The sequence below is a fragment of the Acanthaster planci genome, linkage group LG01 (assembly GCF_054643075.1).
Source record: "Acanthaster planci isolate LZ-2023a linkage group LG01, COTS_SCS, whole genome shotgun sequence".
NCBI lineage: Eukaryota > Metazoa > Echinodermata > Asteroidea > Valvatida > Acanthasteridae > Acanthaster > Acanthaster planci.
This window is the reverse complement of record NC_141777.1, coordinates 35,078,232-35,100,059: the sequence shown is the minus strand read 5'-3', so window position 1 is coordinate 35,100,059 and position 21,828 is coordinate 35,078,232. Positions and strand designations below refer to the sequence as shown.

The 21,828-nt window shown below is 42.1% G+C and overlaps 1 protein-coding gene across 8 annotated transcripts in view; it reads left to right on the top strand.

The window, feature by feature from the left end:
• Positions 1 to 21,828, top strand: part of LOC110979630 (uncharacterized) — a 57,881-nt gene that overhangs the window by 26,004 nt on the left and 10,049 nt on the right. For 7 of the 8 annotated variants that reach the window (XR_015423531.1, XM_087130687.1, XM_087130731.1 and 4 more), the window contains exons 2-6: positions 10,210 to 10,504; positions 11,332 to 11,476; positions 19,015 to 19,121; positions 19,869 to 20,010; positions 20,370 to 21,742. Coding sequence is in view for 7 of the 8 variants with exons in the window: in XM_087130687.1 (XP_086986813.1) it covers positions 10,319 to 10,504; positions 11,332 to 11,476; positions 19,015 to 19,121; positions 19,869 to 20,010; positions 20,370 to 21,742 (1,953 nt within the window). In the remaining variant the exon portion in view is untranslated. Of the gene's footprint in view, positions 1 to 7,708; positions 7,862 to 10,209; positions 10,505 to 11,331; positions 11,477 to 19,014; positions 19,122 to 19,868; positions 20,011 to 20,369; positions 21,743 to 21,828 lie in introns of those variants that run through there. The other variant, XM_022235619.2, reaches the window with a different exon arrangement.

Below are 21,828 nucleotides of genomic sequence, written 5' to 3'. Positions count from 1 at the left end.
TGTTGAAGTCGTCGCGCGGCACGGGCTTGGATAATTCCTTTGACGAGACACTTTTCACAATCGGGTCCAATGAGTCCCCACTTTGGCAGATTCGTCCCCATAAGCAGGCTCCGCGTATAACGTCTATCGAGCAGTGGACGTCAGCGTTTCTAGTTTTTGCATCCGTGTATTTGTTGCGCCATCCTACCCACGCGCGTTCGTTACTGAAGTACGCAGACACTATTCGCTCGGCAGCATTTCGACATGTGGGGTATGGTTGGCGCGAGTACGACATCCAGTTCCGATTGCGCCAGGCGCGTGTGCCGTCGCGCTCTTGGGCAACTATTGATGCCGAACTTTGGCTGGTGCTGCTTGGTGCGCCCGTTTCGCACCAGCATAATTTTCGTCCGTACCAGCAACGCGAGCGTGCCCCCTCCACTGCCACCAACCCCTGGTCCGATTTCGGGCCTGGTCGGCGCCCAGTCGCCGGGTTTGGTCAACCTACATGTAACGACTTCAACCGCGGTCAGTGCAATCGCCCGTTGTGTCGCTTCGCGCATCGCTGCTCCACCTGCAGGGCATTTGGCCACCCCGCAACCCGTTGTCGGGGAAACTCACAGTCTCGCGTCTCAGCACGGGTGCCGGCAGCTGGCATCAACCCCAGTAAAACTAAGTAGTATGCTCCCTTTTTTACGGGCTTACCCTAATACTCAGGACTCCCACTTTTTGCAAGAAGGTTTTTTGCGCGGTTTCCGGGTAGGCTATTCGGGTCCCAGGGTTAGTACCTCTGCTCGTAATTCTGCATTTGCTCGCAAACATCCCAACATTCTGCAGTCAAAAATTGATCGTGAAGTTGCTTTGGGTCGCGTTGCTGGCCCGTTTTTTGTCCCGGCCTCTTCCTCATTTCCGTTGTTCACCTATGGGCCTGGTGCCCAAACAGACTCCTGGTGAATTTCGGTTAATCCATAATTTGTCGTCCCCTATCGGCAAATCGGTGAATGATTTCATTGATCCCGCAGACACCACCGTTTCATACACGAGTTTTGATGAGGCTATAACTATGATCGCAGGTTTACCACGCAGTGCCCTGATGGCTAAGTCGGACATTAAATCGGCCTTTCGTTTACTTCCCGTCCATCCAAGTGATTTTGATTTGCTTGGTTTTTCACATAACGGCCAATTTTATTTTGATAAAGGCATGCCTATGGGCTGTGCTATATCCTGTGTTACGTTCGAGCGGTTCAGTACTTTCCTTGAGTACTGTACTCGTAAGGTGGCCGAATCTCCTCACATTGTGCATTATCTGGATGATTTCCTGTTCGTTGGGGCTAGTTATGCCGAGTGCGCACGTTCCCTCCAATCTTGCAGAGTAGTTTGTCAGCGATTTGGGGTTCCCATCGCGGAAGAAAAAACCGAAGGTCCAGCTACGAACCTCACTTTCCTGGGTTTAGCGATCGATACGGTTGCACGACAGATCCAAATCCCGACTGATAAGCAAGTTGCTTTACAAAATACGATTGTGAGTGTGCTCGATCAGAAGAAAATCACGCTGCGCAATCTTCAGTCCCTGCTAGGTCGTCTCAATTTTGTTTGTAAGGCGGTAAGACCTGGCAGGGCCTTTCTCCGTCGTTTGCATGATCTAGCTAGGGGTATCTCCAAACCTCATCACAAAATTCGCATCACTTCAGGTGCACGAGCAGACTTGCTGGCGTGGCAACAGTTTTTGTCACATTTCAGCGGAACGATAATGTTTCCGGATTCGGTATGGTACAATAGTGACCAATTGCACATGTACACTGATGCTTCTGCTGAAATTGGTTTTGGGGCTTACTTTGCTGCGCACTGGTGTCAAGGGAAGTGGCCCGAACATGTAAAAAGTCAGTCCCTTTCTATTGCCTGCTTGGAGTTATTCCCTATTGTGCTAGCGGCCCAGCAGTGGGCTGTCCCATTGCATAATAAACGTGTGATATTTTGGTGTGACAATCAGGCTGTAGTTAGTGTCATCAACAGACAAACGTCTAAATGTCACTTAATGATGCGTTTGGTGCGCCGCCTCGTTGTGATATGTCTCACATACAATATCCAGTTTCGATCGCAGCACGTTCCAGGCCTGGATAATGGCATTGCTGATGCTCTTTCACGTTTTCAGATGACCAGATTTCGTCATCTCGCGCCCGCTGCAGACTGCGATATGACCCCCTTGCCCGACAACCTGTGGAGTGTCTTCAGTTAGAGGTCCAGAGTCTTTTGCATGACGCGGTGGCCCCCCGCACGAACTTGTCTTATCAGAGGGCTTGGCATCTTTTTCAATGGTTCAGTCAAACAGATCAATATGGCCATGGTTATGTAGTTTCCATCCCAGCAGCGCATAGCCGGCAAAACATTATGTGCCCCGTCCGGGCGACTTTGTCCTATCTTGACTGCTCCACATCCCCCCGTGGCCCGTTTTTGTCACATTTCGATGGGCGTCCTGTCACGCGTTACCAGTTTGTCGCGGTACTCCGTCGTGCCCTTGAGTTTATAGGGCTTTATGACGCCAGATTTACCTCTCATTCTTTTCGCATAGGGGCAGCTACGTCTGCAGCTATGGCAGGTGTGTCTGAGGATGATGTTAAAATTTTAGGGCGTTGGAAGTCTGGGGCTTACCGACGTTACATTCGGATTCCCCCAGCTATTTTCCATTGAACGCTACACGTTGTATTAGCTTACGTACTTTGCTCGTGTTTTGTTCCGATTTTCTTTTCATTTTTCTTGCGAGAATTGGCCCCTGCCAAGCCAACTGTGTGGGTCATTGGGGACAGCTCTGTGTGCTGGTGTGCTCGGGTGGCGGGGTCATCGCCCTGGGGAGAGCGTCTTAATCGGCTGGCCTATATCCACTGGATGGGACGGCGAAGACTCCAGATGTTCCAGTTCTCTGATTTCCTGTTGGAAGCGTGGTCGGCAGTTCCGATCTTACCTGACGTCATCATCCTGCAGTTTGGCGCCAACGACCTGGGGCTTGTACACAAACATTTACTGAGTATTCTAGCACGGCAGTGCATCAATTTGACCAGAGAAGCACTGCCGCATACTGTCATTTTTTATTCCGAGTTACTGCCCCGCCAAACTTACCCTCACGCCCTAAAGCAGAGTTCCCTCGAGCGTACGCGACGTTCGCTCAACGCGTACGTTCATTCATTATTTCGAAACTCTCATGGGGGTGTTATTTGGCACCCCAAGATCCAGTGGTCGTCCGCGGCGTTATTTCATGCGGACGAATTTCATTTGACTGATGATAGTTGTTCGCTCATTCTCCACAACTTCTACCAAGCCCTGGCGCCGTATTGTTTGCCTGTTGCATCTCCCCTTAATACCACCACCTGAGGTCTATTTGGCGGCGGTCATGTTGCCGACTTCATTCAGCAACAAGCCCGTTTGGCGTGAATTTCATTCAGGGACCGCAAATTGACCTCGGTTTAAAGGCACTGTATTCTTATTTACGACACTTATGGGAATGTGCCGAAAGGAAAGGCCTGATCCCTTCCTTTGTCGGGGGAGTCACTAGATTATTAAGGGCCAAATTAAGAAAAGCCATTTCGTACTCACTAATTTCTGCTGTTTTGACATAAATAGCTGTAAGTGGTTGTTGAAAATGCTCATTAGTTGCCCATTATTCCAGCAACCCAGTGTAAGCTCAAGTCGGGCCGCACCTCGTGGAAATTGGTGTCCGATCCCAGCGTTGGATGGCTGGCCCAAAGTTATTGTATGCTGGAGTAAATCCTTGCTAATTTGTTCATGAAAGTTGGGTATTTTTGCATTCTGCCAGTTGTAATTGCTGTTTGAATTTGCATATCGAAGGCTTTGTACCGAGCAGGTACATCCCAGTATTAATTTACCGCTCCATGTGCTTTGGGCGGAAAACAAATGCTGATATGATAATTGCTTTCATACATTTTTGCTGATGGCTCTATGTATTTGCTGATATGAGTTGCTGTTCCGCGTCACCAGGCTCGGGCGGGAACAATTGCTGACATTTGCTGATTGTCATAGTACCGGTACTTTTGCTGATATGTGCTGCTGTTCCGCGTCACCAGGCTCGGGCGGGAACAATCTCTGTAATTTTTGCTGAATAGCTACACTTTGCTTGAAACGCATTGTAAGATTTACTTGCAGTTCCGCGTCACCAGGCTCGGGCGGGAACAATCTCTGTAATTTTTGCTGAATAGCTACACTTTGCTTGAAACGCAATGTAAGATATGCTTGCAGTTCCGCGTCACCAGCTTCGGGCGGGAACAACCTGAACTGTGTCAAGTTCAATAAACGGCTGCTCAGGCCAATCGACACAAAAGTTGGAATGCGAGTGTCCACCTGTCCCTGAGTTCAGTTCTCTGGTCCTGTGCATGCGGGGATAATCAAACTTAAAACAAGTAGGCTGTGCCAATCGTCTAATGTTTTCTAGTAATATTTTCTTTCTCCCACGCGTACGTGTACCCACGGATGCAGACTGGATTTGAGTAAGAAGAAGATATTAAAAAAAAATTTTGTGCATCCGTTATGGATGCAAACATGTACGTCGCAGTGGAAAGGCATGTGACCTTGATTTGTGGGACAGCTGGAAATGCTGTAAATGTTTCATTAAATTAACTCAGAAACTGGGAATTTTTTTATATTCCCAATCAAATTACTAAAATGCTGAGAAGGATAAGCTGAGCACTGCAAAAGGACGACTGATATCATTACATGAAAGGGGTACCCTCTTGCACTTTAAGGTAGTTTTTAACATTTAAGATTTGTTTATCCATAAATAGTACTTCCATGAAAGTGGACAAAAGTAAACACTGATAACTTTATGAGGTGAAAAAATTATGAAGGCATCCCAGAAGTTACTGAAGGGACTGTTGAAATGGAGATGATCAGTTTCCTCAGTATTCATCGTTTAATACCCTACACTGTACATGTACTTTGGAGATACTATCTTGCATTTTTCAATGAGTAATGACATCAACTAGATTTTCCAATGACATGCACCAAATTCTGTGATGTCATCAAATCAAAAACCACTATCACATGATCTCCCCGTGTTTCTACTAAAACAGACATATCCCATCTAGAAATGAAAATTAAGTTTGAGTGTTGAAACCAGACCTTTGCCTTTTTGCACTTCTCTACAAACGATGACCAGAAATTTCAAGCAGTTTCCAAAAATCTATTCTGACCATTGAAAGCTAATAGATATTGAAAGTTTGAAACAGTAAACAGCTCTCGAAAAAGGCTTAGTTACACTGACGTTACTTCTCGAACTGTAAGAGATCTGAAACTGCTGTGCTCATTTTAATTTGAGTAGCTTGGTTTGTTCAGAGAGACACAACATTCTCTGCACTACAGTGTACATGAACAGTTATCTTCTGGCAAAATTGAATTCTCAGTTCTGATTGGTTGATCCATGGGAACAGTGTGACAAATTGTACAGTAGATGTCCAACCCCACGTACATGTCATGTGCTATTTTAACTTGATGCAATGCCCTATTTTTAGGCTAAAAGTAAAATGCACAAGCCCCTGCAAAATTTACTGTGAATTCAAAGGAGTCACATTTGTGTGCATCAGCCCGTCAAGTTTGCTTGAAGGTAAATTCGTTGTCACGTGCTCATGGAACACAGAGTAATGTAGAGCGCCTTTGTTCTGTATATGGGGCACAGTTGCACTACATTATTTTGTGTTCCATTCACACTCTTGTGATAACTAATAGGGTCATCTGAGCAAAAATAACCTTTAAACTAAAGATTAACTTTAAAAGTAATATTTGGACTGGAATGGAAAACTCTTTCCAGACCATTTGTTCCGGTGCGTGACTTCCAATATTGGATTCATTCCGTGGTTTATGGCAACTGAAGTCTTTTCCTCTTTCTCACTTTTGATTGAACATCTGTTTGACTGAAAAAGATAATGAAAGAAAATGGGGTCCTGTGAATGGATGCGTCAAATCTTGTTAGTACATATACATGCACATCTACTTATTTCATAAATGTATTTAACAACTACAGTTAAAGGGCCTTTTCACACTGGAGCCAAATGAGTGAGTTTGAGCGAGTTCATACTGAATTATGTTCCAAGATGTCTTCATTAATAAACCAGTACACTTGTAGCACTTGTAAGGCTTTCAGACTGTAATACATGTATTTGTGCACTGATGAATGACAGGTGTTTCCTTCTTACTACTGGTACATGTACATGTACCAGTATCTGGTATACTATTCTTTTCTGTTCATATTTTGTAATTCAATCACTGCAGATTCAATACTGTAAGAGGGGGTTCCTGTGTGCACCTGCTGGTATTATTTTGAGTTAGTTTTCTTTGCATGCAGGAGTAGGTCAGTGTTGTGCTGTTTGAACTCATGTTCAGTGAAGCAGAAATAAAAGTGATCAATTCTGCATGAATGCTTGTTGAAAAAAATGTGGGGGGACTCCTGAATATGCGTGAATGTTTATGCCATTTGGGGTTTTTGTTTTGTATCGGTATCCAGTCAGATTTATGCTTTTGAAAACAATTTGCCAGTGTTGTCTAATGAGTGTCGCAAATGAATTCATGATGACGCCACAGTGTCATGTACATGTACGTACCCGGTACATGTACCGGTATGTGTAATGTCTCTACATGTACAAAGTACATGTATGTACTTCAGATATTGCAAAGAGTCTAAGACATACACATGTACTGGTAGGCCTACAGTATGCAACAGAAATTAACAAAATTCAGTAACTGATACATGTATTAAAGTTGATCATATGGGTATGCTGATTTGCTAATCTAACCACAGTTTACCATTGTAAACAGTACATGTCCAATACATGTGGAAATAGTGTGGATACCAGTGATGTGAGAGCTGGTACAGCTCACACTGTCACAGCTGATGTGATACGCTACAGATGAGGGTAACATGCATATTTGTAGACCAGTAACATGATCACTCTAGGCCAATGAAAATACTGCAGGAGTGTAACAAACAATGCATCCATGCCAACCAGTTGCATTTCGCTCTGTTCATGAAGTACATGTATGCTGCATTGCTAACTGCTCACACTATGTACGTGCAGAGTACAGTACTAAGTATGCATCATCCCCATGCAGTTAGTATTGCTAATAAAAAGTGATGTATCTTCACATAACGAAGGGAGGAACATCTCGTGCACCCTGGGGAAGTCTTTAGATGCATGGATGCAAGCATGCAGTTGTATTACATGTATTTCTGAAGGACCACAAACCTGTTCTGAAACATTGCCTCTCGGCATCTATTACTGTGAAGTTGCATAATTTCACAGAAAACATGGACGTATACACGTACATGTACGTCACTTGTGCATTCTCAAGGTCTTATTGTGTGTGAGTGTTTTCGGTCATTAGAAATAATTTGCCACCGTTGCCATGGAAACATGCTAATGTTTCCAAGATGTTTTCACTTCTAAATCCCACTGCAGCTTTGAACTGAGAAGTTAATCTCCATGCTTTGTTAATGGTCAGAAGGATGGTATTGGTGAACTTAGACAGTGCCATAGTTACATGTACATATACTTATGGTGAAAACTGCACTTGAGTGATTTGTTTCATTTGCAGCGGGTTTATCTTACTCTACAGTCAGCTGAGGGTCAGGATTGATAGCCTATAGTATTTCTGAAGATAAGTCCTACCAATACAAGATCTTTTAGCCAAGGTTTGAATAAGAACTGAACTTTGTACCAGAACGCCTCTTTGCCCTCTTTGGTTACACATATCAAACACTTGTGTGAGTGGCACACGTACATGTACACATGTACATGAATGTACATGTAGGTTGTGTGTGCTGTTAAGTAGGCATACATGTAGGTACTGGTGGTGTCATTGGAAACATCGGTGGATGTTTATTGCGGTAAGTTTCTGGACTTTCTGCCCATATTTCATTTGTTTGTCATACTTACAACGTACATGTATGAAAAATTCGTGTTCAAAAAGATTTCCATTATAATTAATTAACTGAATTTCTTGTACAATAAGTACCGGTACGATGTTTATGTGTTCGTTCCTAAAGGAACCATGCACATACATGTACATGTATTGTATGATTGGGGTACTGGCATCTGTGTGGCAGGTACATGTACATGTACGTAGGTGCTGTGTGTGGGACCCGGGGTGCACCATGGTACTCATAAAAACCAACAACGTGGTGCTGACCTGGGAACATGCCACTTGCACACATATTTTGATGGTACAGATTTTTGCATGCACGTATGTACATACTGTATGTATGTGCACATGTCTCCATACACATTAATTTCTCAATTTTTATTCAACAGGTGTTGAAGCTCATGTGCAATAAACTGTCACTGTATCCTGATTGGGAAAAACTGTGTGTTCTGAGATTGTTTGCATGTAAATTATGAATTTGTAATATTTATCAGTATATTGTTGAGAACAATTTAATTGGATGGAATGATTCACCATGCACATGATACATGTATGTGTGCCAAAAGAAATGGAACGATCCATCTGTCATGAAATGAAATTACATATACGTGTATTCCTTCTCTTGTATGAATCTAAAACATTACTTCATTTAAATGCAGCAAGTACATGTACATGTAAATACAGGTACATGTACATGTAAATCCTCATTTTGCACTGTCCAATTACATGGACTGTATTCCTGTCTTACGTTGATGTGATGTGAAGTACATGTACATGTACACTGTAGTTTGCTCACTCCATATCAGTCAATAATTCAGTAGATGTTCCTGCTCAAAATACTCTGATTGATTGACGGCATGTTTAACTTGTTCTTTGTGTCTGGATTGTCACACAAATTCATGAATTCTTTTGCCATGTAGGATAAGAAGGAAGAGTGTTTTGTGTTATTGGCACGTATCCATTTAACTGCAGGCATGACTCTCGCTAACAAAAACCAAGTTAATGTAAACATACTCAATAAAATTAACACAATTTAACATCTTTTACTGAGTTTAATGAGTTATTAACTTGACTAGTCTCCTTGCTCACCCTACAATCCATTTCGCAGCTACAGGGGCTCTGAATTTACTGCTCGTGTGCATCCTTTCTTTTTGGTATTTTAAAACGTATTGCACGTCCACTGCAGATTGTTTTCATCATGCATCCATTCCTGCGCTCACAATACTACTTTGACCAGTGCATTTTCGTATAGAACACCGGGCACATTACCCGCCAGAGACTTTTTTCTTCCTGTGGCATACTTTCTGTTCTCGACAAGCGAACGTTGTTCTCACGCTCGAACCACACGAACACTCAACAGAATCACACACCATCTCCAGCCACTACAGGGTTTTTCACAAACTCACTTCTGCTGTTCACAAACACCCGAGAATGTAGCGCCTGAACTCGACCCGTTCTGGGAGAGAGGTCGGCCAGGTGTGGCCACGTGCGTCCATGGAATTCCATAGGCTCTCCCACAGGCACTAGGCCCGCCCTCATGCGCTATCATGTTTGTGTGTTGCAATGCGGGATTCATCAAGCACGCACGCACAACTCAAAGACTTTGATCACCAGCCCTTGTGTTTAATACATTCAATTTTCAGACTCGTTTGCTACTGTCGACCCAACGAGATTCAAGGGGCTTGTCATAAATAAACATCTGCTAGTTTGAAAAACCATGCACTTCTTAAATTTTTAAAACATTAAGGAGCACGGAAGAGCGTGAATGCGATCGCGCTCCTTTAAAACTAAGCCCTGATGTAGATTGATCATATTAATTACATGTAGTTATTTCGTACATAGTAAATTAAGCAGAATCTGTGAGAGCAGTGGTATAAATCAAATATGGACTGTGTTATAAATCAAATATTGACTGTGGTAGAGTAAAACCAGCCTCCCTTGGTGATCCAAAGAGCACTCCATTTTCCCTCGCTAGGGAAAATACAATTCTCCATGGATCACCTCAGGAGGCTACAGTAGTTTTACTACACCACTCGAATCAGTCAGTGTTTGTACAGTTGAACCTTGTTTTCCAGACTTCGCAGATTTTCCTGTTATAACAGGAAACTTGCTGATCAGGAATGAAAACAATAAAGAAAAGGATTTAGCCCTACAACTTTCCTTGTCATAGCAGACTCACAGAGGTTTTTATAACTACATGTACATGTGTATTTCTGATCACATTGTTCAAGGTGGGTAATACATTGTTTTGTCATCCAGTTTTCAGAAGTTCTCTTGTTGACCTCTCCTTACCTCCTTTCTTCTGTTTCCAAGGTCTGTGACGAACTCTGTCAATTACAAGGGCTTGACAGCACAACAGTCCTTGCCTAGCTGATTTGAGCCTCTCCCGCTCTAACACCCCGCCCCCATCCCCCGGAGCAAAATGGAAGATGAGTTGGTCACCACGACAACTTCTGAGAGCCTAGTGAGCATGCCTTCTAGTTCTGTCCGAGATACGTGCACAAAGTCCCCCAAGGTCTCCAGTAGTTGCAGGCAGGTCATGTGCGCTGTTTGTGGGGACCAGGCAACTGGCCGGTACTTCGGAGCTCAAATATGTGAGGCCTGCAAGGTATGTTGCTGGACGTACACATATACCGGTACTGTCCTCATCAGACCGACATGCAATTCAAGTATCATGGCCTTTGTTCAGCATTAGTGTCATTTTAACTGCTATTCATATTAATTTCAAATATATTTTGTTCCAATTTATAGTAAATTAGTAGAAACCTATTTTTACACGATTATGTTTGATGTTATCATAAGTGTACGATACTGTGTGGAACACTGTCCATTCAATGCTTGTCCGATTTATTTGGGTGTTTTTGTCATTGATCCCCCGTAATGATTTGTGCAAATGGGAAGGTTTTATTGGGTGCATTTGTGAGATGTCATTAGGAAGGATTTCCTTGCATTGAGAAAGGTAAAGCCCAGCTGCTGGTGCTTGTCATGGGGCAGGGTAAGCGAGTGAAATTACACACAAAAGCCCACGGACATCTTGTGTTGTGCATTATATCAATATGATGGTCACATGAGCTGTTTTTGCTGGGTGACAAATTCTTGGTATATGCCTGTATGCATGTACATTGGTATTTCGCTAGGAAGTACATGTCGTCCTAGGTTTTAGGTAACATTCTGAACTTTGAACTCGAGTGCTTTGCCAAATGGCATGACAGTTCCTAATGTCTGTTTACTAAAATTCCACATGCATTGGACTAGCCCTTTAAATGCGAACATGACCAGTAATGATGTGTCCATTTTCCATTTTCACGCATTACTTGATTTGGGAGTACATGGAAAGTTCTGAGGAAGGATTTCTGGCGAGGGACCTCTAATGTTCAGGAGTAATTTGTAAATCAGTTTTTAAAATCTGTGTATAATTTTTTTGGGGTCTGGTAGAGTTTCTTCATTCGGAGCACTAAGAAAGGAATGCCCAACTTCAAGTGTCAATCATCTGGGACTTGTGATGTGACTCCAACCTCAAGGCTTCTCTGCCAATACTGCCGATTTCAGAAATGTTTAGTTGCTGGAATGTGCAGAAAAGGTTAGTCGCTCACTTACATGTAGCATGACCTAGAATGTTATTTGTCCCCTCCCTGCATCCTAATTCCAAGAAAAATTCCAATTAAGATAACAAAAATAATAAAGAAAACAAAAACATGGAAACTTTAAATATATTTTGTGAAATTCTCGCGGGGTGCCCCACAAGAACTTGTTGGGTGCTTTCTACTGTTCTAGCACCCTGCAAGGCACTGTGAACATGTGCTCAAAGTAACATCAATAGCATCAAGTACACCTTGACATTATCAGTTGTCCGATTCCCAGGGACAAGTAATTTATTCTCTTGGGCAATTAAATCTTCAGAACATGTCTGATGAACAGGTACTTTTGCCCTGAAAAGTGCAGTTTGGCATGGCCAAAAAGAGCAGTTGGAAAATCTGCCTTTGACTTTTTTTCCTCTCTACACACTAAAATATGCTTTGAGTACAATTCATTCGCAAAATAATTCATGCACCATGCGTGCTGCCTCCATGAGTCTCCAGAGCAGGCATGTCGTGTACAAAATGTACCGAAATTTTGGGATTATGGGCCGTACCGATGATTCCAACCTTGTCCCCATGGTGTTGAGCAGTGCACCCCCCCCAGCTGTTACTATTGGATTCTTTGTGAGAAAAAAAGTAACCTCTGGGGATGAGGTTGACATGATGCACGTTTTGCATTTTTAGCAGGGCACCTTTCCACAGTAAGAAACATGCATAAAAGATGAATTGTAAAATAACCATGTGTCAAGGTACCAAATCCCATTGGTTTGCACACACAACTTTCATCACGTATAGTACTGTGCATGCAATTGAAAAGGGTCCGATGTCAGGGCTTTGGTTATGGTTAAAGACCAATTTTCATTGAGTTGCTTAACAGTTACCAGAAAAGTTGTGCTTACTAATGTAGAAAAATTTGCTAACCTTAAGCACTATTTCATAGTAGTGCTTGGCATGGTTGTGCTTATGATCGTATGCGCACAGAGAATTCTATTGTTTTATCACTACAGTAAGCAAATTTTTCCTCCAAGGTAAACATGCCTTTTGACTAGCTCTTGAAGGTTTGCATGGTGGAATACGATAAGGTATGTGTAGAGGGTTTGCGGATACACCATGTGGAAAATATCTCTTTTGAGTATGTGTGGTTCTGAAAAGAACCGGTTACTCGACGTTTCGGGCAGTGAGTCCTGAAGATGGACAGAGCACTCACTGCCCGAAACGTCGAGTGACCGGTTCTTTTCAGAGCCACACATACTCAAAAGAGATACATGTATTTTCCACATGGTGTATCCACAAACCCTCTACCTTATGCCTTTTGACATTCTTACTGCTTACGGTTTTCATGAAATTTACAGCCGTCTATTAATGTAAAATCATGTGCTTAGCAGGGCTGTGAAATTTGGCCTGATATGGCAAATATCAACTGGGCAAGTACAATTACTCATTTAACAAGTAAGTATTCAATGCCACATGTCTGAAAAAAATTTGATGTTGAGGGTTGACATCAAGTACCCTTTTCAGCCAACATATAGTGCAGAGCTGTTCACAGAGAGAGTTGCAGTGTGAATGTCTCAATTGTTGGCACCAAAATGGCAGATTATAAATGTGTCAGTGCACATGGACAATGAGCAGACAATAGCTGCATGCTGTACTGCACACATAGTGTACAGCCATTTTGGTTCCATAGTCTGAAAAGGCTACTCTCTCAATGTACAGCTCTGATAAAGTGCCATGAAGGCGGCCACCATCTGTCCAATATTATCTGCTTTGAACAGCACCTTCATAAAAAGTGGTGTCGGCGTCTCCCCTTCCTCTAGCCCTTCCACCCCAGCCCCTCTGCTTTACAGTTTTATGAAGGTCAAAAATCTGGAACAGATTGTGTTTGGACAGTACATGTAGCTGTTCTCCTGGAAGTTTACTGTACAACCGTGTTAGATTTGGCATGGTTAACTCCGGGTGAATTCTCTGAAATTCTACCTGTCATGTGGTTTTCATGACCAGTGAGATCATGTGTAGAATACGCACTGTAGCTACAGTACATATTGTACAGTGTAAGCATACATACATGTATTTGTCAACAAGTCAGACAAGTACAAGTTGGAATCCTTATAGATACTCAGTCTCTGTAAACAGGTGAAACATGTACCCGTACATGTATTTGCCCTCATTACCAGGCAACAAACAAAGGTACACCCACCCCTTGTACACAAGTGTATAGTATGGGTTGTATATGCTCCCACTTCTGTCTGATGCTTTCTCGGTTCCCGGAGCTGAGCATGTCCCTTTTTGGTTGACCCTGACCACAAAAATTGACTCCAGTCCACATCATGACACAGCTGTTTTGGGCCAGGAAATCTTGACTGGTTCACTCCGTAAATAATGGAGCATGTATACATGTGTGCACGTACATGTATACAATGACAAAGCTTTTATAGCAATAAAATTTGACTTTCTTATTTACTGTAAAACAAAATCTTTGTACGTGCAATTGGATAGTGTACAGTATATGATTCTAATCCACAGGCCAGTCTTGTCAATTTCAGATTTTTCTGTGCAGTATCTAAGGTATCTTTTCCATTTGCAGTTCTCATTGCTTCCTCACAAAGCATTAAATTAAATGTAGTACTTGTATCCAACAAAACGAAAACTTTTGTTGCCACCAAACCTGTGCTACTGCTATACTTTTTAAATAAGAAAACCCATGAAAAGCCACTGATAGTTGCCATAGCTCTGTATTGAGTGCAATGTGTTCAACAAACCGATTATGCATTACCACATCCATGTTCACATCCTTATCTTGTGGTTTTTCTCCCTAATTGTGTGTTGTCAACAAACTAACAGCAAAAGCACAATTGCTTTTTGTATTGTTTCAGTGAGCTGTGATGACAGGTATATTCTGTGTGGTTTGGGAGTTTAGGCACTGTATGCTTGTTTAATTTGATACGGAAAAGAGAAGTGCCAGTATATAGGGCTGTCTGGCTTGTATTTCTTGTTGATGGTAATTTACCAGTGTTTGCTCAGTGAGGTTAATGAATGTACATGTATACATTTGGGTCAAAGTTGTGCTGTCAGAGGAAAACACATTTCTGGTTTACTTTTCTTTTTGTGGAATAAAGGGCTCAAAAGTGGATAATGAAAACCACAATTTGAAAACTGCATGTCCTGCCCTGTTGTTAGCTCATTTGCATGCCCTAACACATGGCATTTGACATACATGTACATGTGTAAAATAACAGTGTACGTGTACATGTGTGTCACTGTCATATTTGGCAAAGGTGACATGCCTGTGGCGCAAAGTTTGGCCAGAATCTCAGTGCCATGTGATAATCTCAGTGCCATGTGATAATCTCAGTGCCATGTGATAATCTCAGTGCCATGTGATAATCTCAGTGCCATGTGATAATGTACATTACATAGGCCTACCGGTATTTGTACTGTACATGTACATGTACAGTCATTTGCAAAAATTTAGGACCACCCATAGAAAATGCATATAACCTGAAGGAAAACCAAACTAATACCAATCAATCATGGCAACTTATGTTTCTTTTCAATGTGTAACCATGATACCTTGGTTGAACTTTTTTGACTGCATTTCCATGATTTGACATGTTAGCAGTCTAATATTCAGTGTGCCCTCCCTTATTTCTGAATGCTTAGACTGGCTTTTTTTTCATATGCAGCAAGGTATGAGATGGAGAGAACCCCCCCTGCTTTGTGTTGGTCATTTTCTCGCAGGAATCTGGGGAATTCCTTTCAGACATCTTGGGGGGATAGTCTCGAATGTGTATAGGGATTGCACATGTTGGGGGGGTACCTCTCGGTTTCATTTCTTGCCGGGTATATTTTTTTTACCCATGCTGCCTTGCAGACAGCATATCATACAAGACCTGCCTTTGCGAAAAATTTCATTCAAATGGGTATATAGCACTACACTGCGGTATGCACCACTGTAAAATCATGTTAAGTAATCGTTCAGGGAAACAGTGTAATGCAGGCCCAGTGACAGAAATACCAAGAAAATTCAAGGTGGTCTTGAACTTTTGCAAATAACTGTATGTGAATGAAGTACAGGTACTACGGCTAGCCTAGTTTGTGGTAGATTCTACCTTTTCTGCTTCATTGGAAAGTATTGCATGTAAGCATGTGGGCAAACTACTGTATGAGATGTTTTGGTTTGTTGCAAATGACGGAATTTAGTGTGATACATGTATTTAATATAACCAGTGGTTTGACTGCAAAGCAATGTTACAGAACTTGCTGTAATACATTTGTAAATTGAGAACAATGAATACTATATTGTAAGTCCGTTTAGCATGAACAAGTAAAATTAAAACACCACACATCTCAGAACCTAGCAAAATTAAAATCTCGGTACATGTATTTTTGTCCCACTTTTTTTCTCCAGGATGAGAGGTTTTCAACCAAATGTTTTTTGTCTTAAAAGCGTAAGAAAATATACATGTAACTGCATAGCGGTGGCTGTTTTTTCTGAAAAGTTGTAACTGTGTTTTATAAACTCGTACTGAAAAACGTCACTCTTTGGCCTCGCAGTCTGCTACACTGTCCCTTCTAATTTTATCATTGGACTACTCAAAAAACAGGAAAACACATATCAATCTGCTTGATAGTGACAAATTAATGCACATTTGTCCCCCCTCATATATTTATGTCATGTACTTTTATTTGTTGGTACATGTGTTTCTGTAAGGACCCAGATGCACCTGTTCATTTTTGCTTGATTGCAACATCAAGCTTTCTGAGCACCTTTCACTGATCCACTAGCTTGAAAAACATAAGAATGCATTGGCTTAATGAACATCTGGAGCTGTCTCGTTAATGATGTCAGTTGGGAACAGTTCCAATGCTAAGAAAGGTATGGGTCTGTACTTAATGAATGAGCATCGTCCCTGACTTCATGTTTAGTACGTCATCAGCTCTTGTCAGTGCTTCTGTGTGTAGACATTACATTGTTTTTTTCCTGCACCAAGTCAGGAAAGCCCTGTAGTGCCATCAAGTATATATTTTCAAAAAGTGAAGTATATATTTTTGAAACTCATTTTCATGAAATACACTTTTTTCAACTTTGATTTTAAAGATTTGTTTTTTCCAAAGTTCACTTATACAGTACACTGTATGTACATGTATTCTTGAGTTTGCTCTTATGATATCTGTTTTTAGACACTTTCTTTTTATTGTTTGAAATAAATCGGTTTTATGAGATATATGTTTTTTTATCATTTTTTTATGAAATTGATTTTTTTCCAAATGTATTAAGAAACAAACTTTGATTTATATCTCATAAAACAAACTTGGAAAAAACATACACTGTACTAATAACTCGTCAAAACAAACTACAGAAATATATCTCATTAAAAAACTTTGAAAAATATCTCTTAGAAATGATTTGTTTCCAAAAATAAAAAACAGTGGTTCTAAGTATACATTTAGATCTCAGAACAAACTGGAGAATACATGTGTATATCTCAACATGTGAATCTTGGAAAATATATATTTCATAAAATACATTCACTTTTGTATTTGCTAGCACCACAAGGCTTTTGTTCGTAGTAAAGCTATCTGTGATTTGGTCCTTCAATATGAGCAGAAATGAGCCTCTTGTGAAACTCCCAACAACCTTGTTCTGAAGGTGTTTGACCTTGTTCACAATCTTTGACCCTGTCATTGGATTTTGCTGAATGGGTTGTACTGGTGAGCATCCAGGCATTGACAATATAGATGTACATGTATCTTGCAGTCAGTCACCTTCACTAAAATGTATACACCAGAATTTCCTCAGATCAAAATATGTACTGTGTGAATAGGCAATACAGCATAAATACTTACCCTGTTTATTGTCTAATCTGAAAATGATGTGAATGTTGGGATTTTTTGCTATTAAACAAATGTGAAATTTGGAACAATGTACCAGTACCAACATACATGTACGTGTTTCTCTGTAAGATAAAATGATCTTGAAAAATGTCAAGGCCTATTTTTGAGTAATACAGTCTGCCCTTTTCACTGTGAATAGTGTTCCCTAAACTTCCATCTGATTGCTTCCTTTGTTAGCGGTAGTTTTTTTTTCCTTTTTATATATATTCCCCCCCCCCTCATTTCCCCTTTTCACCGTTTCCTTCATCCCTACATGTATTTATGAAGGTGAAAGGGTTATCAGTATCTGACAAGCATCCTACCACAGACAGCAAGGGTGCGGGCCACCAAGTACATGTGCAAGGCATGCATGTTATGGATAATGTCCAGGAGTATCTTGGGACATTTTTTGGTTGGGGGGAGGACTTCCTTGAGCTTTTGTCACTTTACCCAGATCAGGCCAGAGAGTTCATGTTTGAATTGTAATTTAGCATACATGTACATGTACGGCATGTACATGGTGTTGGTAGCTTTTATGTACAAAAAATGCACAGCCTTGCTGTGATGGGGATCAAACCTACGTGTACATGTAACGGGTATAAGCCTTGCATTGCCAACTGAAATTCTCCAGTTGGTGGGGAAATTCCTATGCACTTCATCAGCAGTCACCATTTGATGGCATTTCTAATCAGGATAAAGTGGATGTTGGCATCCTAATGGAAAATGCGTGGTTGACAGTTTCTCGCGAAGCCACCCGTCAACCGGTTCCTACCGGTATATACAACCAAATAGAAGCTTGAACAGGCAGTTTTAGCTTATTCAAAATTTACAAGGCCACAATTTTTCTTTCATTTTTTCATTTAACGTTTGTGAAAATATCTTCGTTTCCTTCCAAAATACATGTACTGAGTTACATGTAGGGGAAATGTTGCCTCTGCTTGTACAAAAAAAAATTTCCTGGGCTGGGAAGGGACAGACAGATCTTTCAACTCTGGTGGTTGAGAAATGGTTGATCGTCCTGGCTAATTTACAGTCTACACCCCCATATTGAACATGATTCTTTTTATGGCCTTGAAGTTAACATGTAAATAACTTTTGGGAGGCCATTTGTTTGATAAGATTTGAAGTTTTTAATGTTGAAGGGGGCAAGATGAAGGTGGTAATATGTACAAGGACTTACCTTCGGCCACCATAGTATCTGTAGACTACATGTATGTGTACATGTATTTAAAAATATGAGACTCTTTAGAAGCTCAGTGGCGGCAAATATATTGGTCCTTTTCTATCATTTGCATTACATTTGAGCTCATGTGTGCATTCTCAAAATGATGCAAACACTAGAAAAGGATCATTATGGTGACCTCCACTACATGTAAATGTCTTGAAATTCTTGAAAGTTGTACATTTGCATACTCCAAAGTGAACGCATGTATACCTGAAGTGGTGACTTATGAGACATTTCTATAATGGAAGGGTGCTTCAGTGCCATTTTCCACATTGCACACATGCTCCTTCCATGCAAAGATGGTATGCTTTGTGCTCATTCAATTGAAAACTACATACATAGTCATTATTCCTTCAAAATCTGCTGGCTTGTACAAGGCTTCAAAAGTTGGGATGATGTGAACAGACCTTCTGAAAGCCTGTTTGTCATGTGTTTGTCCTGCAGTAAAACAACCCAGCAAAGATCCACCTCCAGACAACACGCCATGCAAAGTCTGTGGTGATACGTCCTCTGGTATCCATTTTGGGGTGTTCACATGCGAAGGATGCAAGGTAACCATGAATATAAATCAACCTGAGAGCCGGTGCATTGTCCCATTGTTCATCTTGAAGTGACAAAGTGCCGTATCATCAGCATGCAGATTATCTCTCAGAGTGACCTTCGAATTACCTGATTCATACTTACCCCTTATTGAACATAAACATGTTTTTGACGAGTTTAGTTGCAACTCATGTATTGTACATGAATTTGGTATTTCATAGTAGTAAAGTAGTTTTCCCCATGTTGCAATTGGTACAATTAGCAAGTAACCAAAGATGATAAAAATACTCTTTCCTAAACATAATAAGAAGCATGCAGGTCCATAAATGACTTGTCGCAGTAGAATCATGTCAGTGCAGCTTGTGAGATATTGACCAATACAAAATGGACACTGGACTTTCAAAATCTGAGACAAACAAAACTGAACATTCAAATCCCATGGTGTTGTCTAAGGGGCGTGTCTCACTTGCAAACAGTGATTGATCAGTACCTTTCCAGATGAGAGACAGGATGAGAATTTAAAGTTTGAATTTGCGAGGAAGGTCTCCATGAGTCAATCATAAGTCGTCATGTATTGTCTCGGGTCACAAGCTATTCCAGTGAACCAGGGCCCCTTATTTTGTCATTGCCGATATTCGTTTTTTATTTTCAGTCGTCAAGCTGAAGCCTGTATCTGCTGTATTGTAAAATCTGTACAGCCTCAAGCCAGTCATGCCCTGCATTAACCTCACTGTCATCCATTTCTCTCACCTTTGCAGGGGTTTTTCCGTCGAAGTTTAAAGGACGGGGCCTCTTATGTTTGCGGTGACAACAAGAAGTGCATAATCACTCCGACCTCCCGTAACGTCTGCCGATATTGCCGCTATCAGAAATGCCTGCAGGTTGGCATGTCTAGACAAAGTAAGTTAATGTGCACCATAGGCCTTTACATTGGTCCAGTCACAGTCTTCCTTGTATGGCATTTCTGTGGTGTGCACCTTAAAAAATCATAAAAACTAGGGTGACTGCTAAACAAACAGTTGTTGAAATTCAGCACATGAAATACTGACATTTAGGTTGACATAATGCAACTTACTTTATTCATGTGCAAATGTGCGTTAACAGCAACCTTTTTGCAAAAAACCATGTTCATATTTGTTCTATTAATATTTTTTCTCGTACAGAAAAGAAATTTTCGTCAATTGCCAAAGTTCTGAAAAACAAACTACAAACTTTTCTTAGCACATAGTATTTTTGATGGAGCCTTTCTTTTTCTGCAGGCATTAAGCTTGGCCGGCATCACAAGTTAGACATGGACATCTCAGAAAGCTGTAGCGAAATGTCTGAGGTATCACAACAGTTGAATGCCGTCAGTGCTGGGGGCTGCTGCCCGAACAACGCCTTTGATAGTGAGGAAACAGTGATGGAAGTGAAATCTACATCGCCACCGCCTGAAGTATCAGGAGTCAGTGAGCCAATGGCTGTCCCAGGGGAATTTGACAAGGGGTTTGGCGATGGAAGCTCCCATTTAATGGACTTTAAATCGGGGCAGCCAGTTAGCCAAAGCCCCCCAATGCCTATGGTTACCTCGCAGATGAGCACGGCATTTGTGGGCGGAGGCTTGGGCTGTGAAAATAAGCAGAAATTGGGCAATGCGGGGTTTCCCAAGAATGTTCCCATTCTGGGCAGACACCCGCACCCCCGGGTATGTCCACAGTTACCCGTTGGGTCACTTGAACCACTCGGTAGTCTACCAACCAGCAATGTCCCCAGCTCTACAGTCATTTGTTCTATCCAGCACCCTTCTGTAAGTTTGGTGCAGTCCACCCCAGATGGTAATGCCTTCTCCCCCATGCCTTCTGGAGGCTCAGGCTTTCCCTTTGGACATAATTTCTTTGACGGCCAGCTGCACCCTGCTGCTGCTACCAGCTTACCAGGACACGGGGCATCAGGCAGCCAGTCTATGCCTACTGCGGCTGCTTTTAGGTTTGGCATCAGCCAGAGCCACTCGCCATCACTTTCCCTCCAGGCAAGAGGAGATCATGAGATGAGCAATAAAGAATGCACAGAAAGCTTGTTGGCAACCTCTCCAGGCAGGCCCATTATGAATGTAGATGCCTGTCAGCCACTGGACCCACACCAGGACAATATGGGTAAGCCGTTTGCCATGATGGACACCGATTCAGGTGCTGCGCCTTCCTTGCGAATCAAAGAGGAGCCCAGCAGTTGCTACGCTGAGGAGGCTTTCAAAAGACAGCGCGACCCGGAAACCATGAGTAAAGTTTCCACTCCAAACCCAAGCCGAGTCGCCGGCAAGCACGCCCTGAGCGATGACAGCGAGGACGAGAGCGACGAGCAGTTGCCAAGTGCCAAGATAGCGCCGGCCGCACAGATGCTACAGCAGGAGCAGGAAGAGGGGACCTCCTCCAGCCTGGCTTATGCCAAGAAGATTGCGCGGCGTCTTGAGCTGGGGTGCCTCCAGGGGGAGATCCTGAGTGAGGAGAATGAGCTGAAGCTGAACAGGACCTCACAGCCGGTGCAGAAATTTGAGCGGGTTTTGATCACTGTTGAGATGACGCAGGCATTTGAGGAGCTGGCATTGTTGTTCCAGACGATGTTTAATTCAAAGCCACAAATAGAAGCAACAGAAGAGGTGAGTGCAGTTCTTTTAGAGAAGGTACATGCAATCAACCTTTCTTTGACATCCTATGTAGGGTACAGTGCACCAGAAAGTAGAAA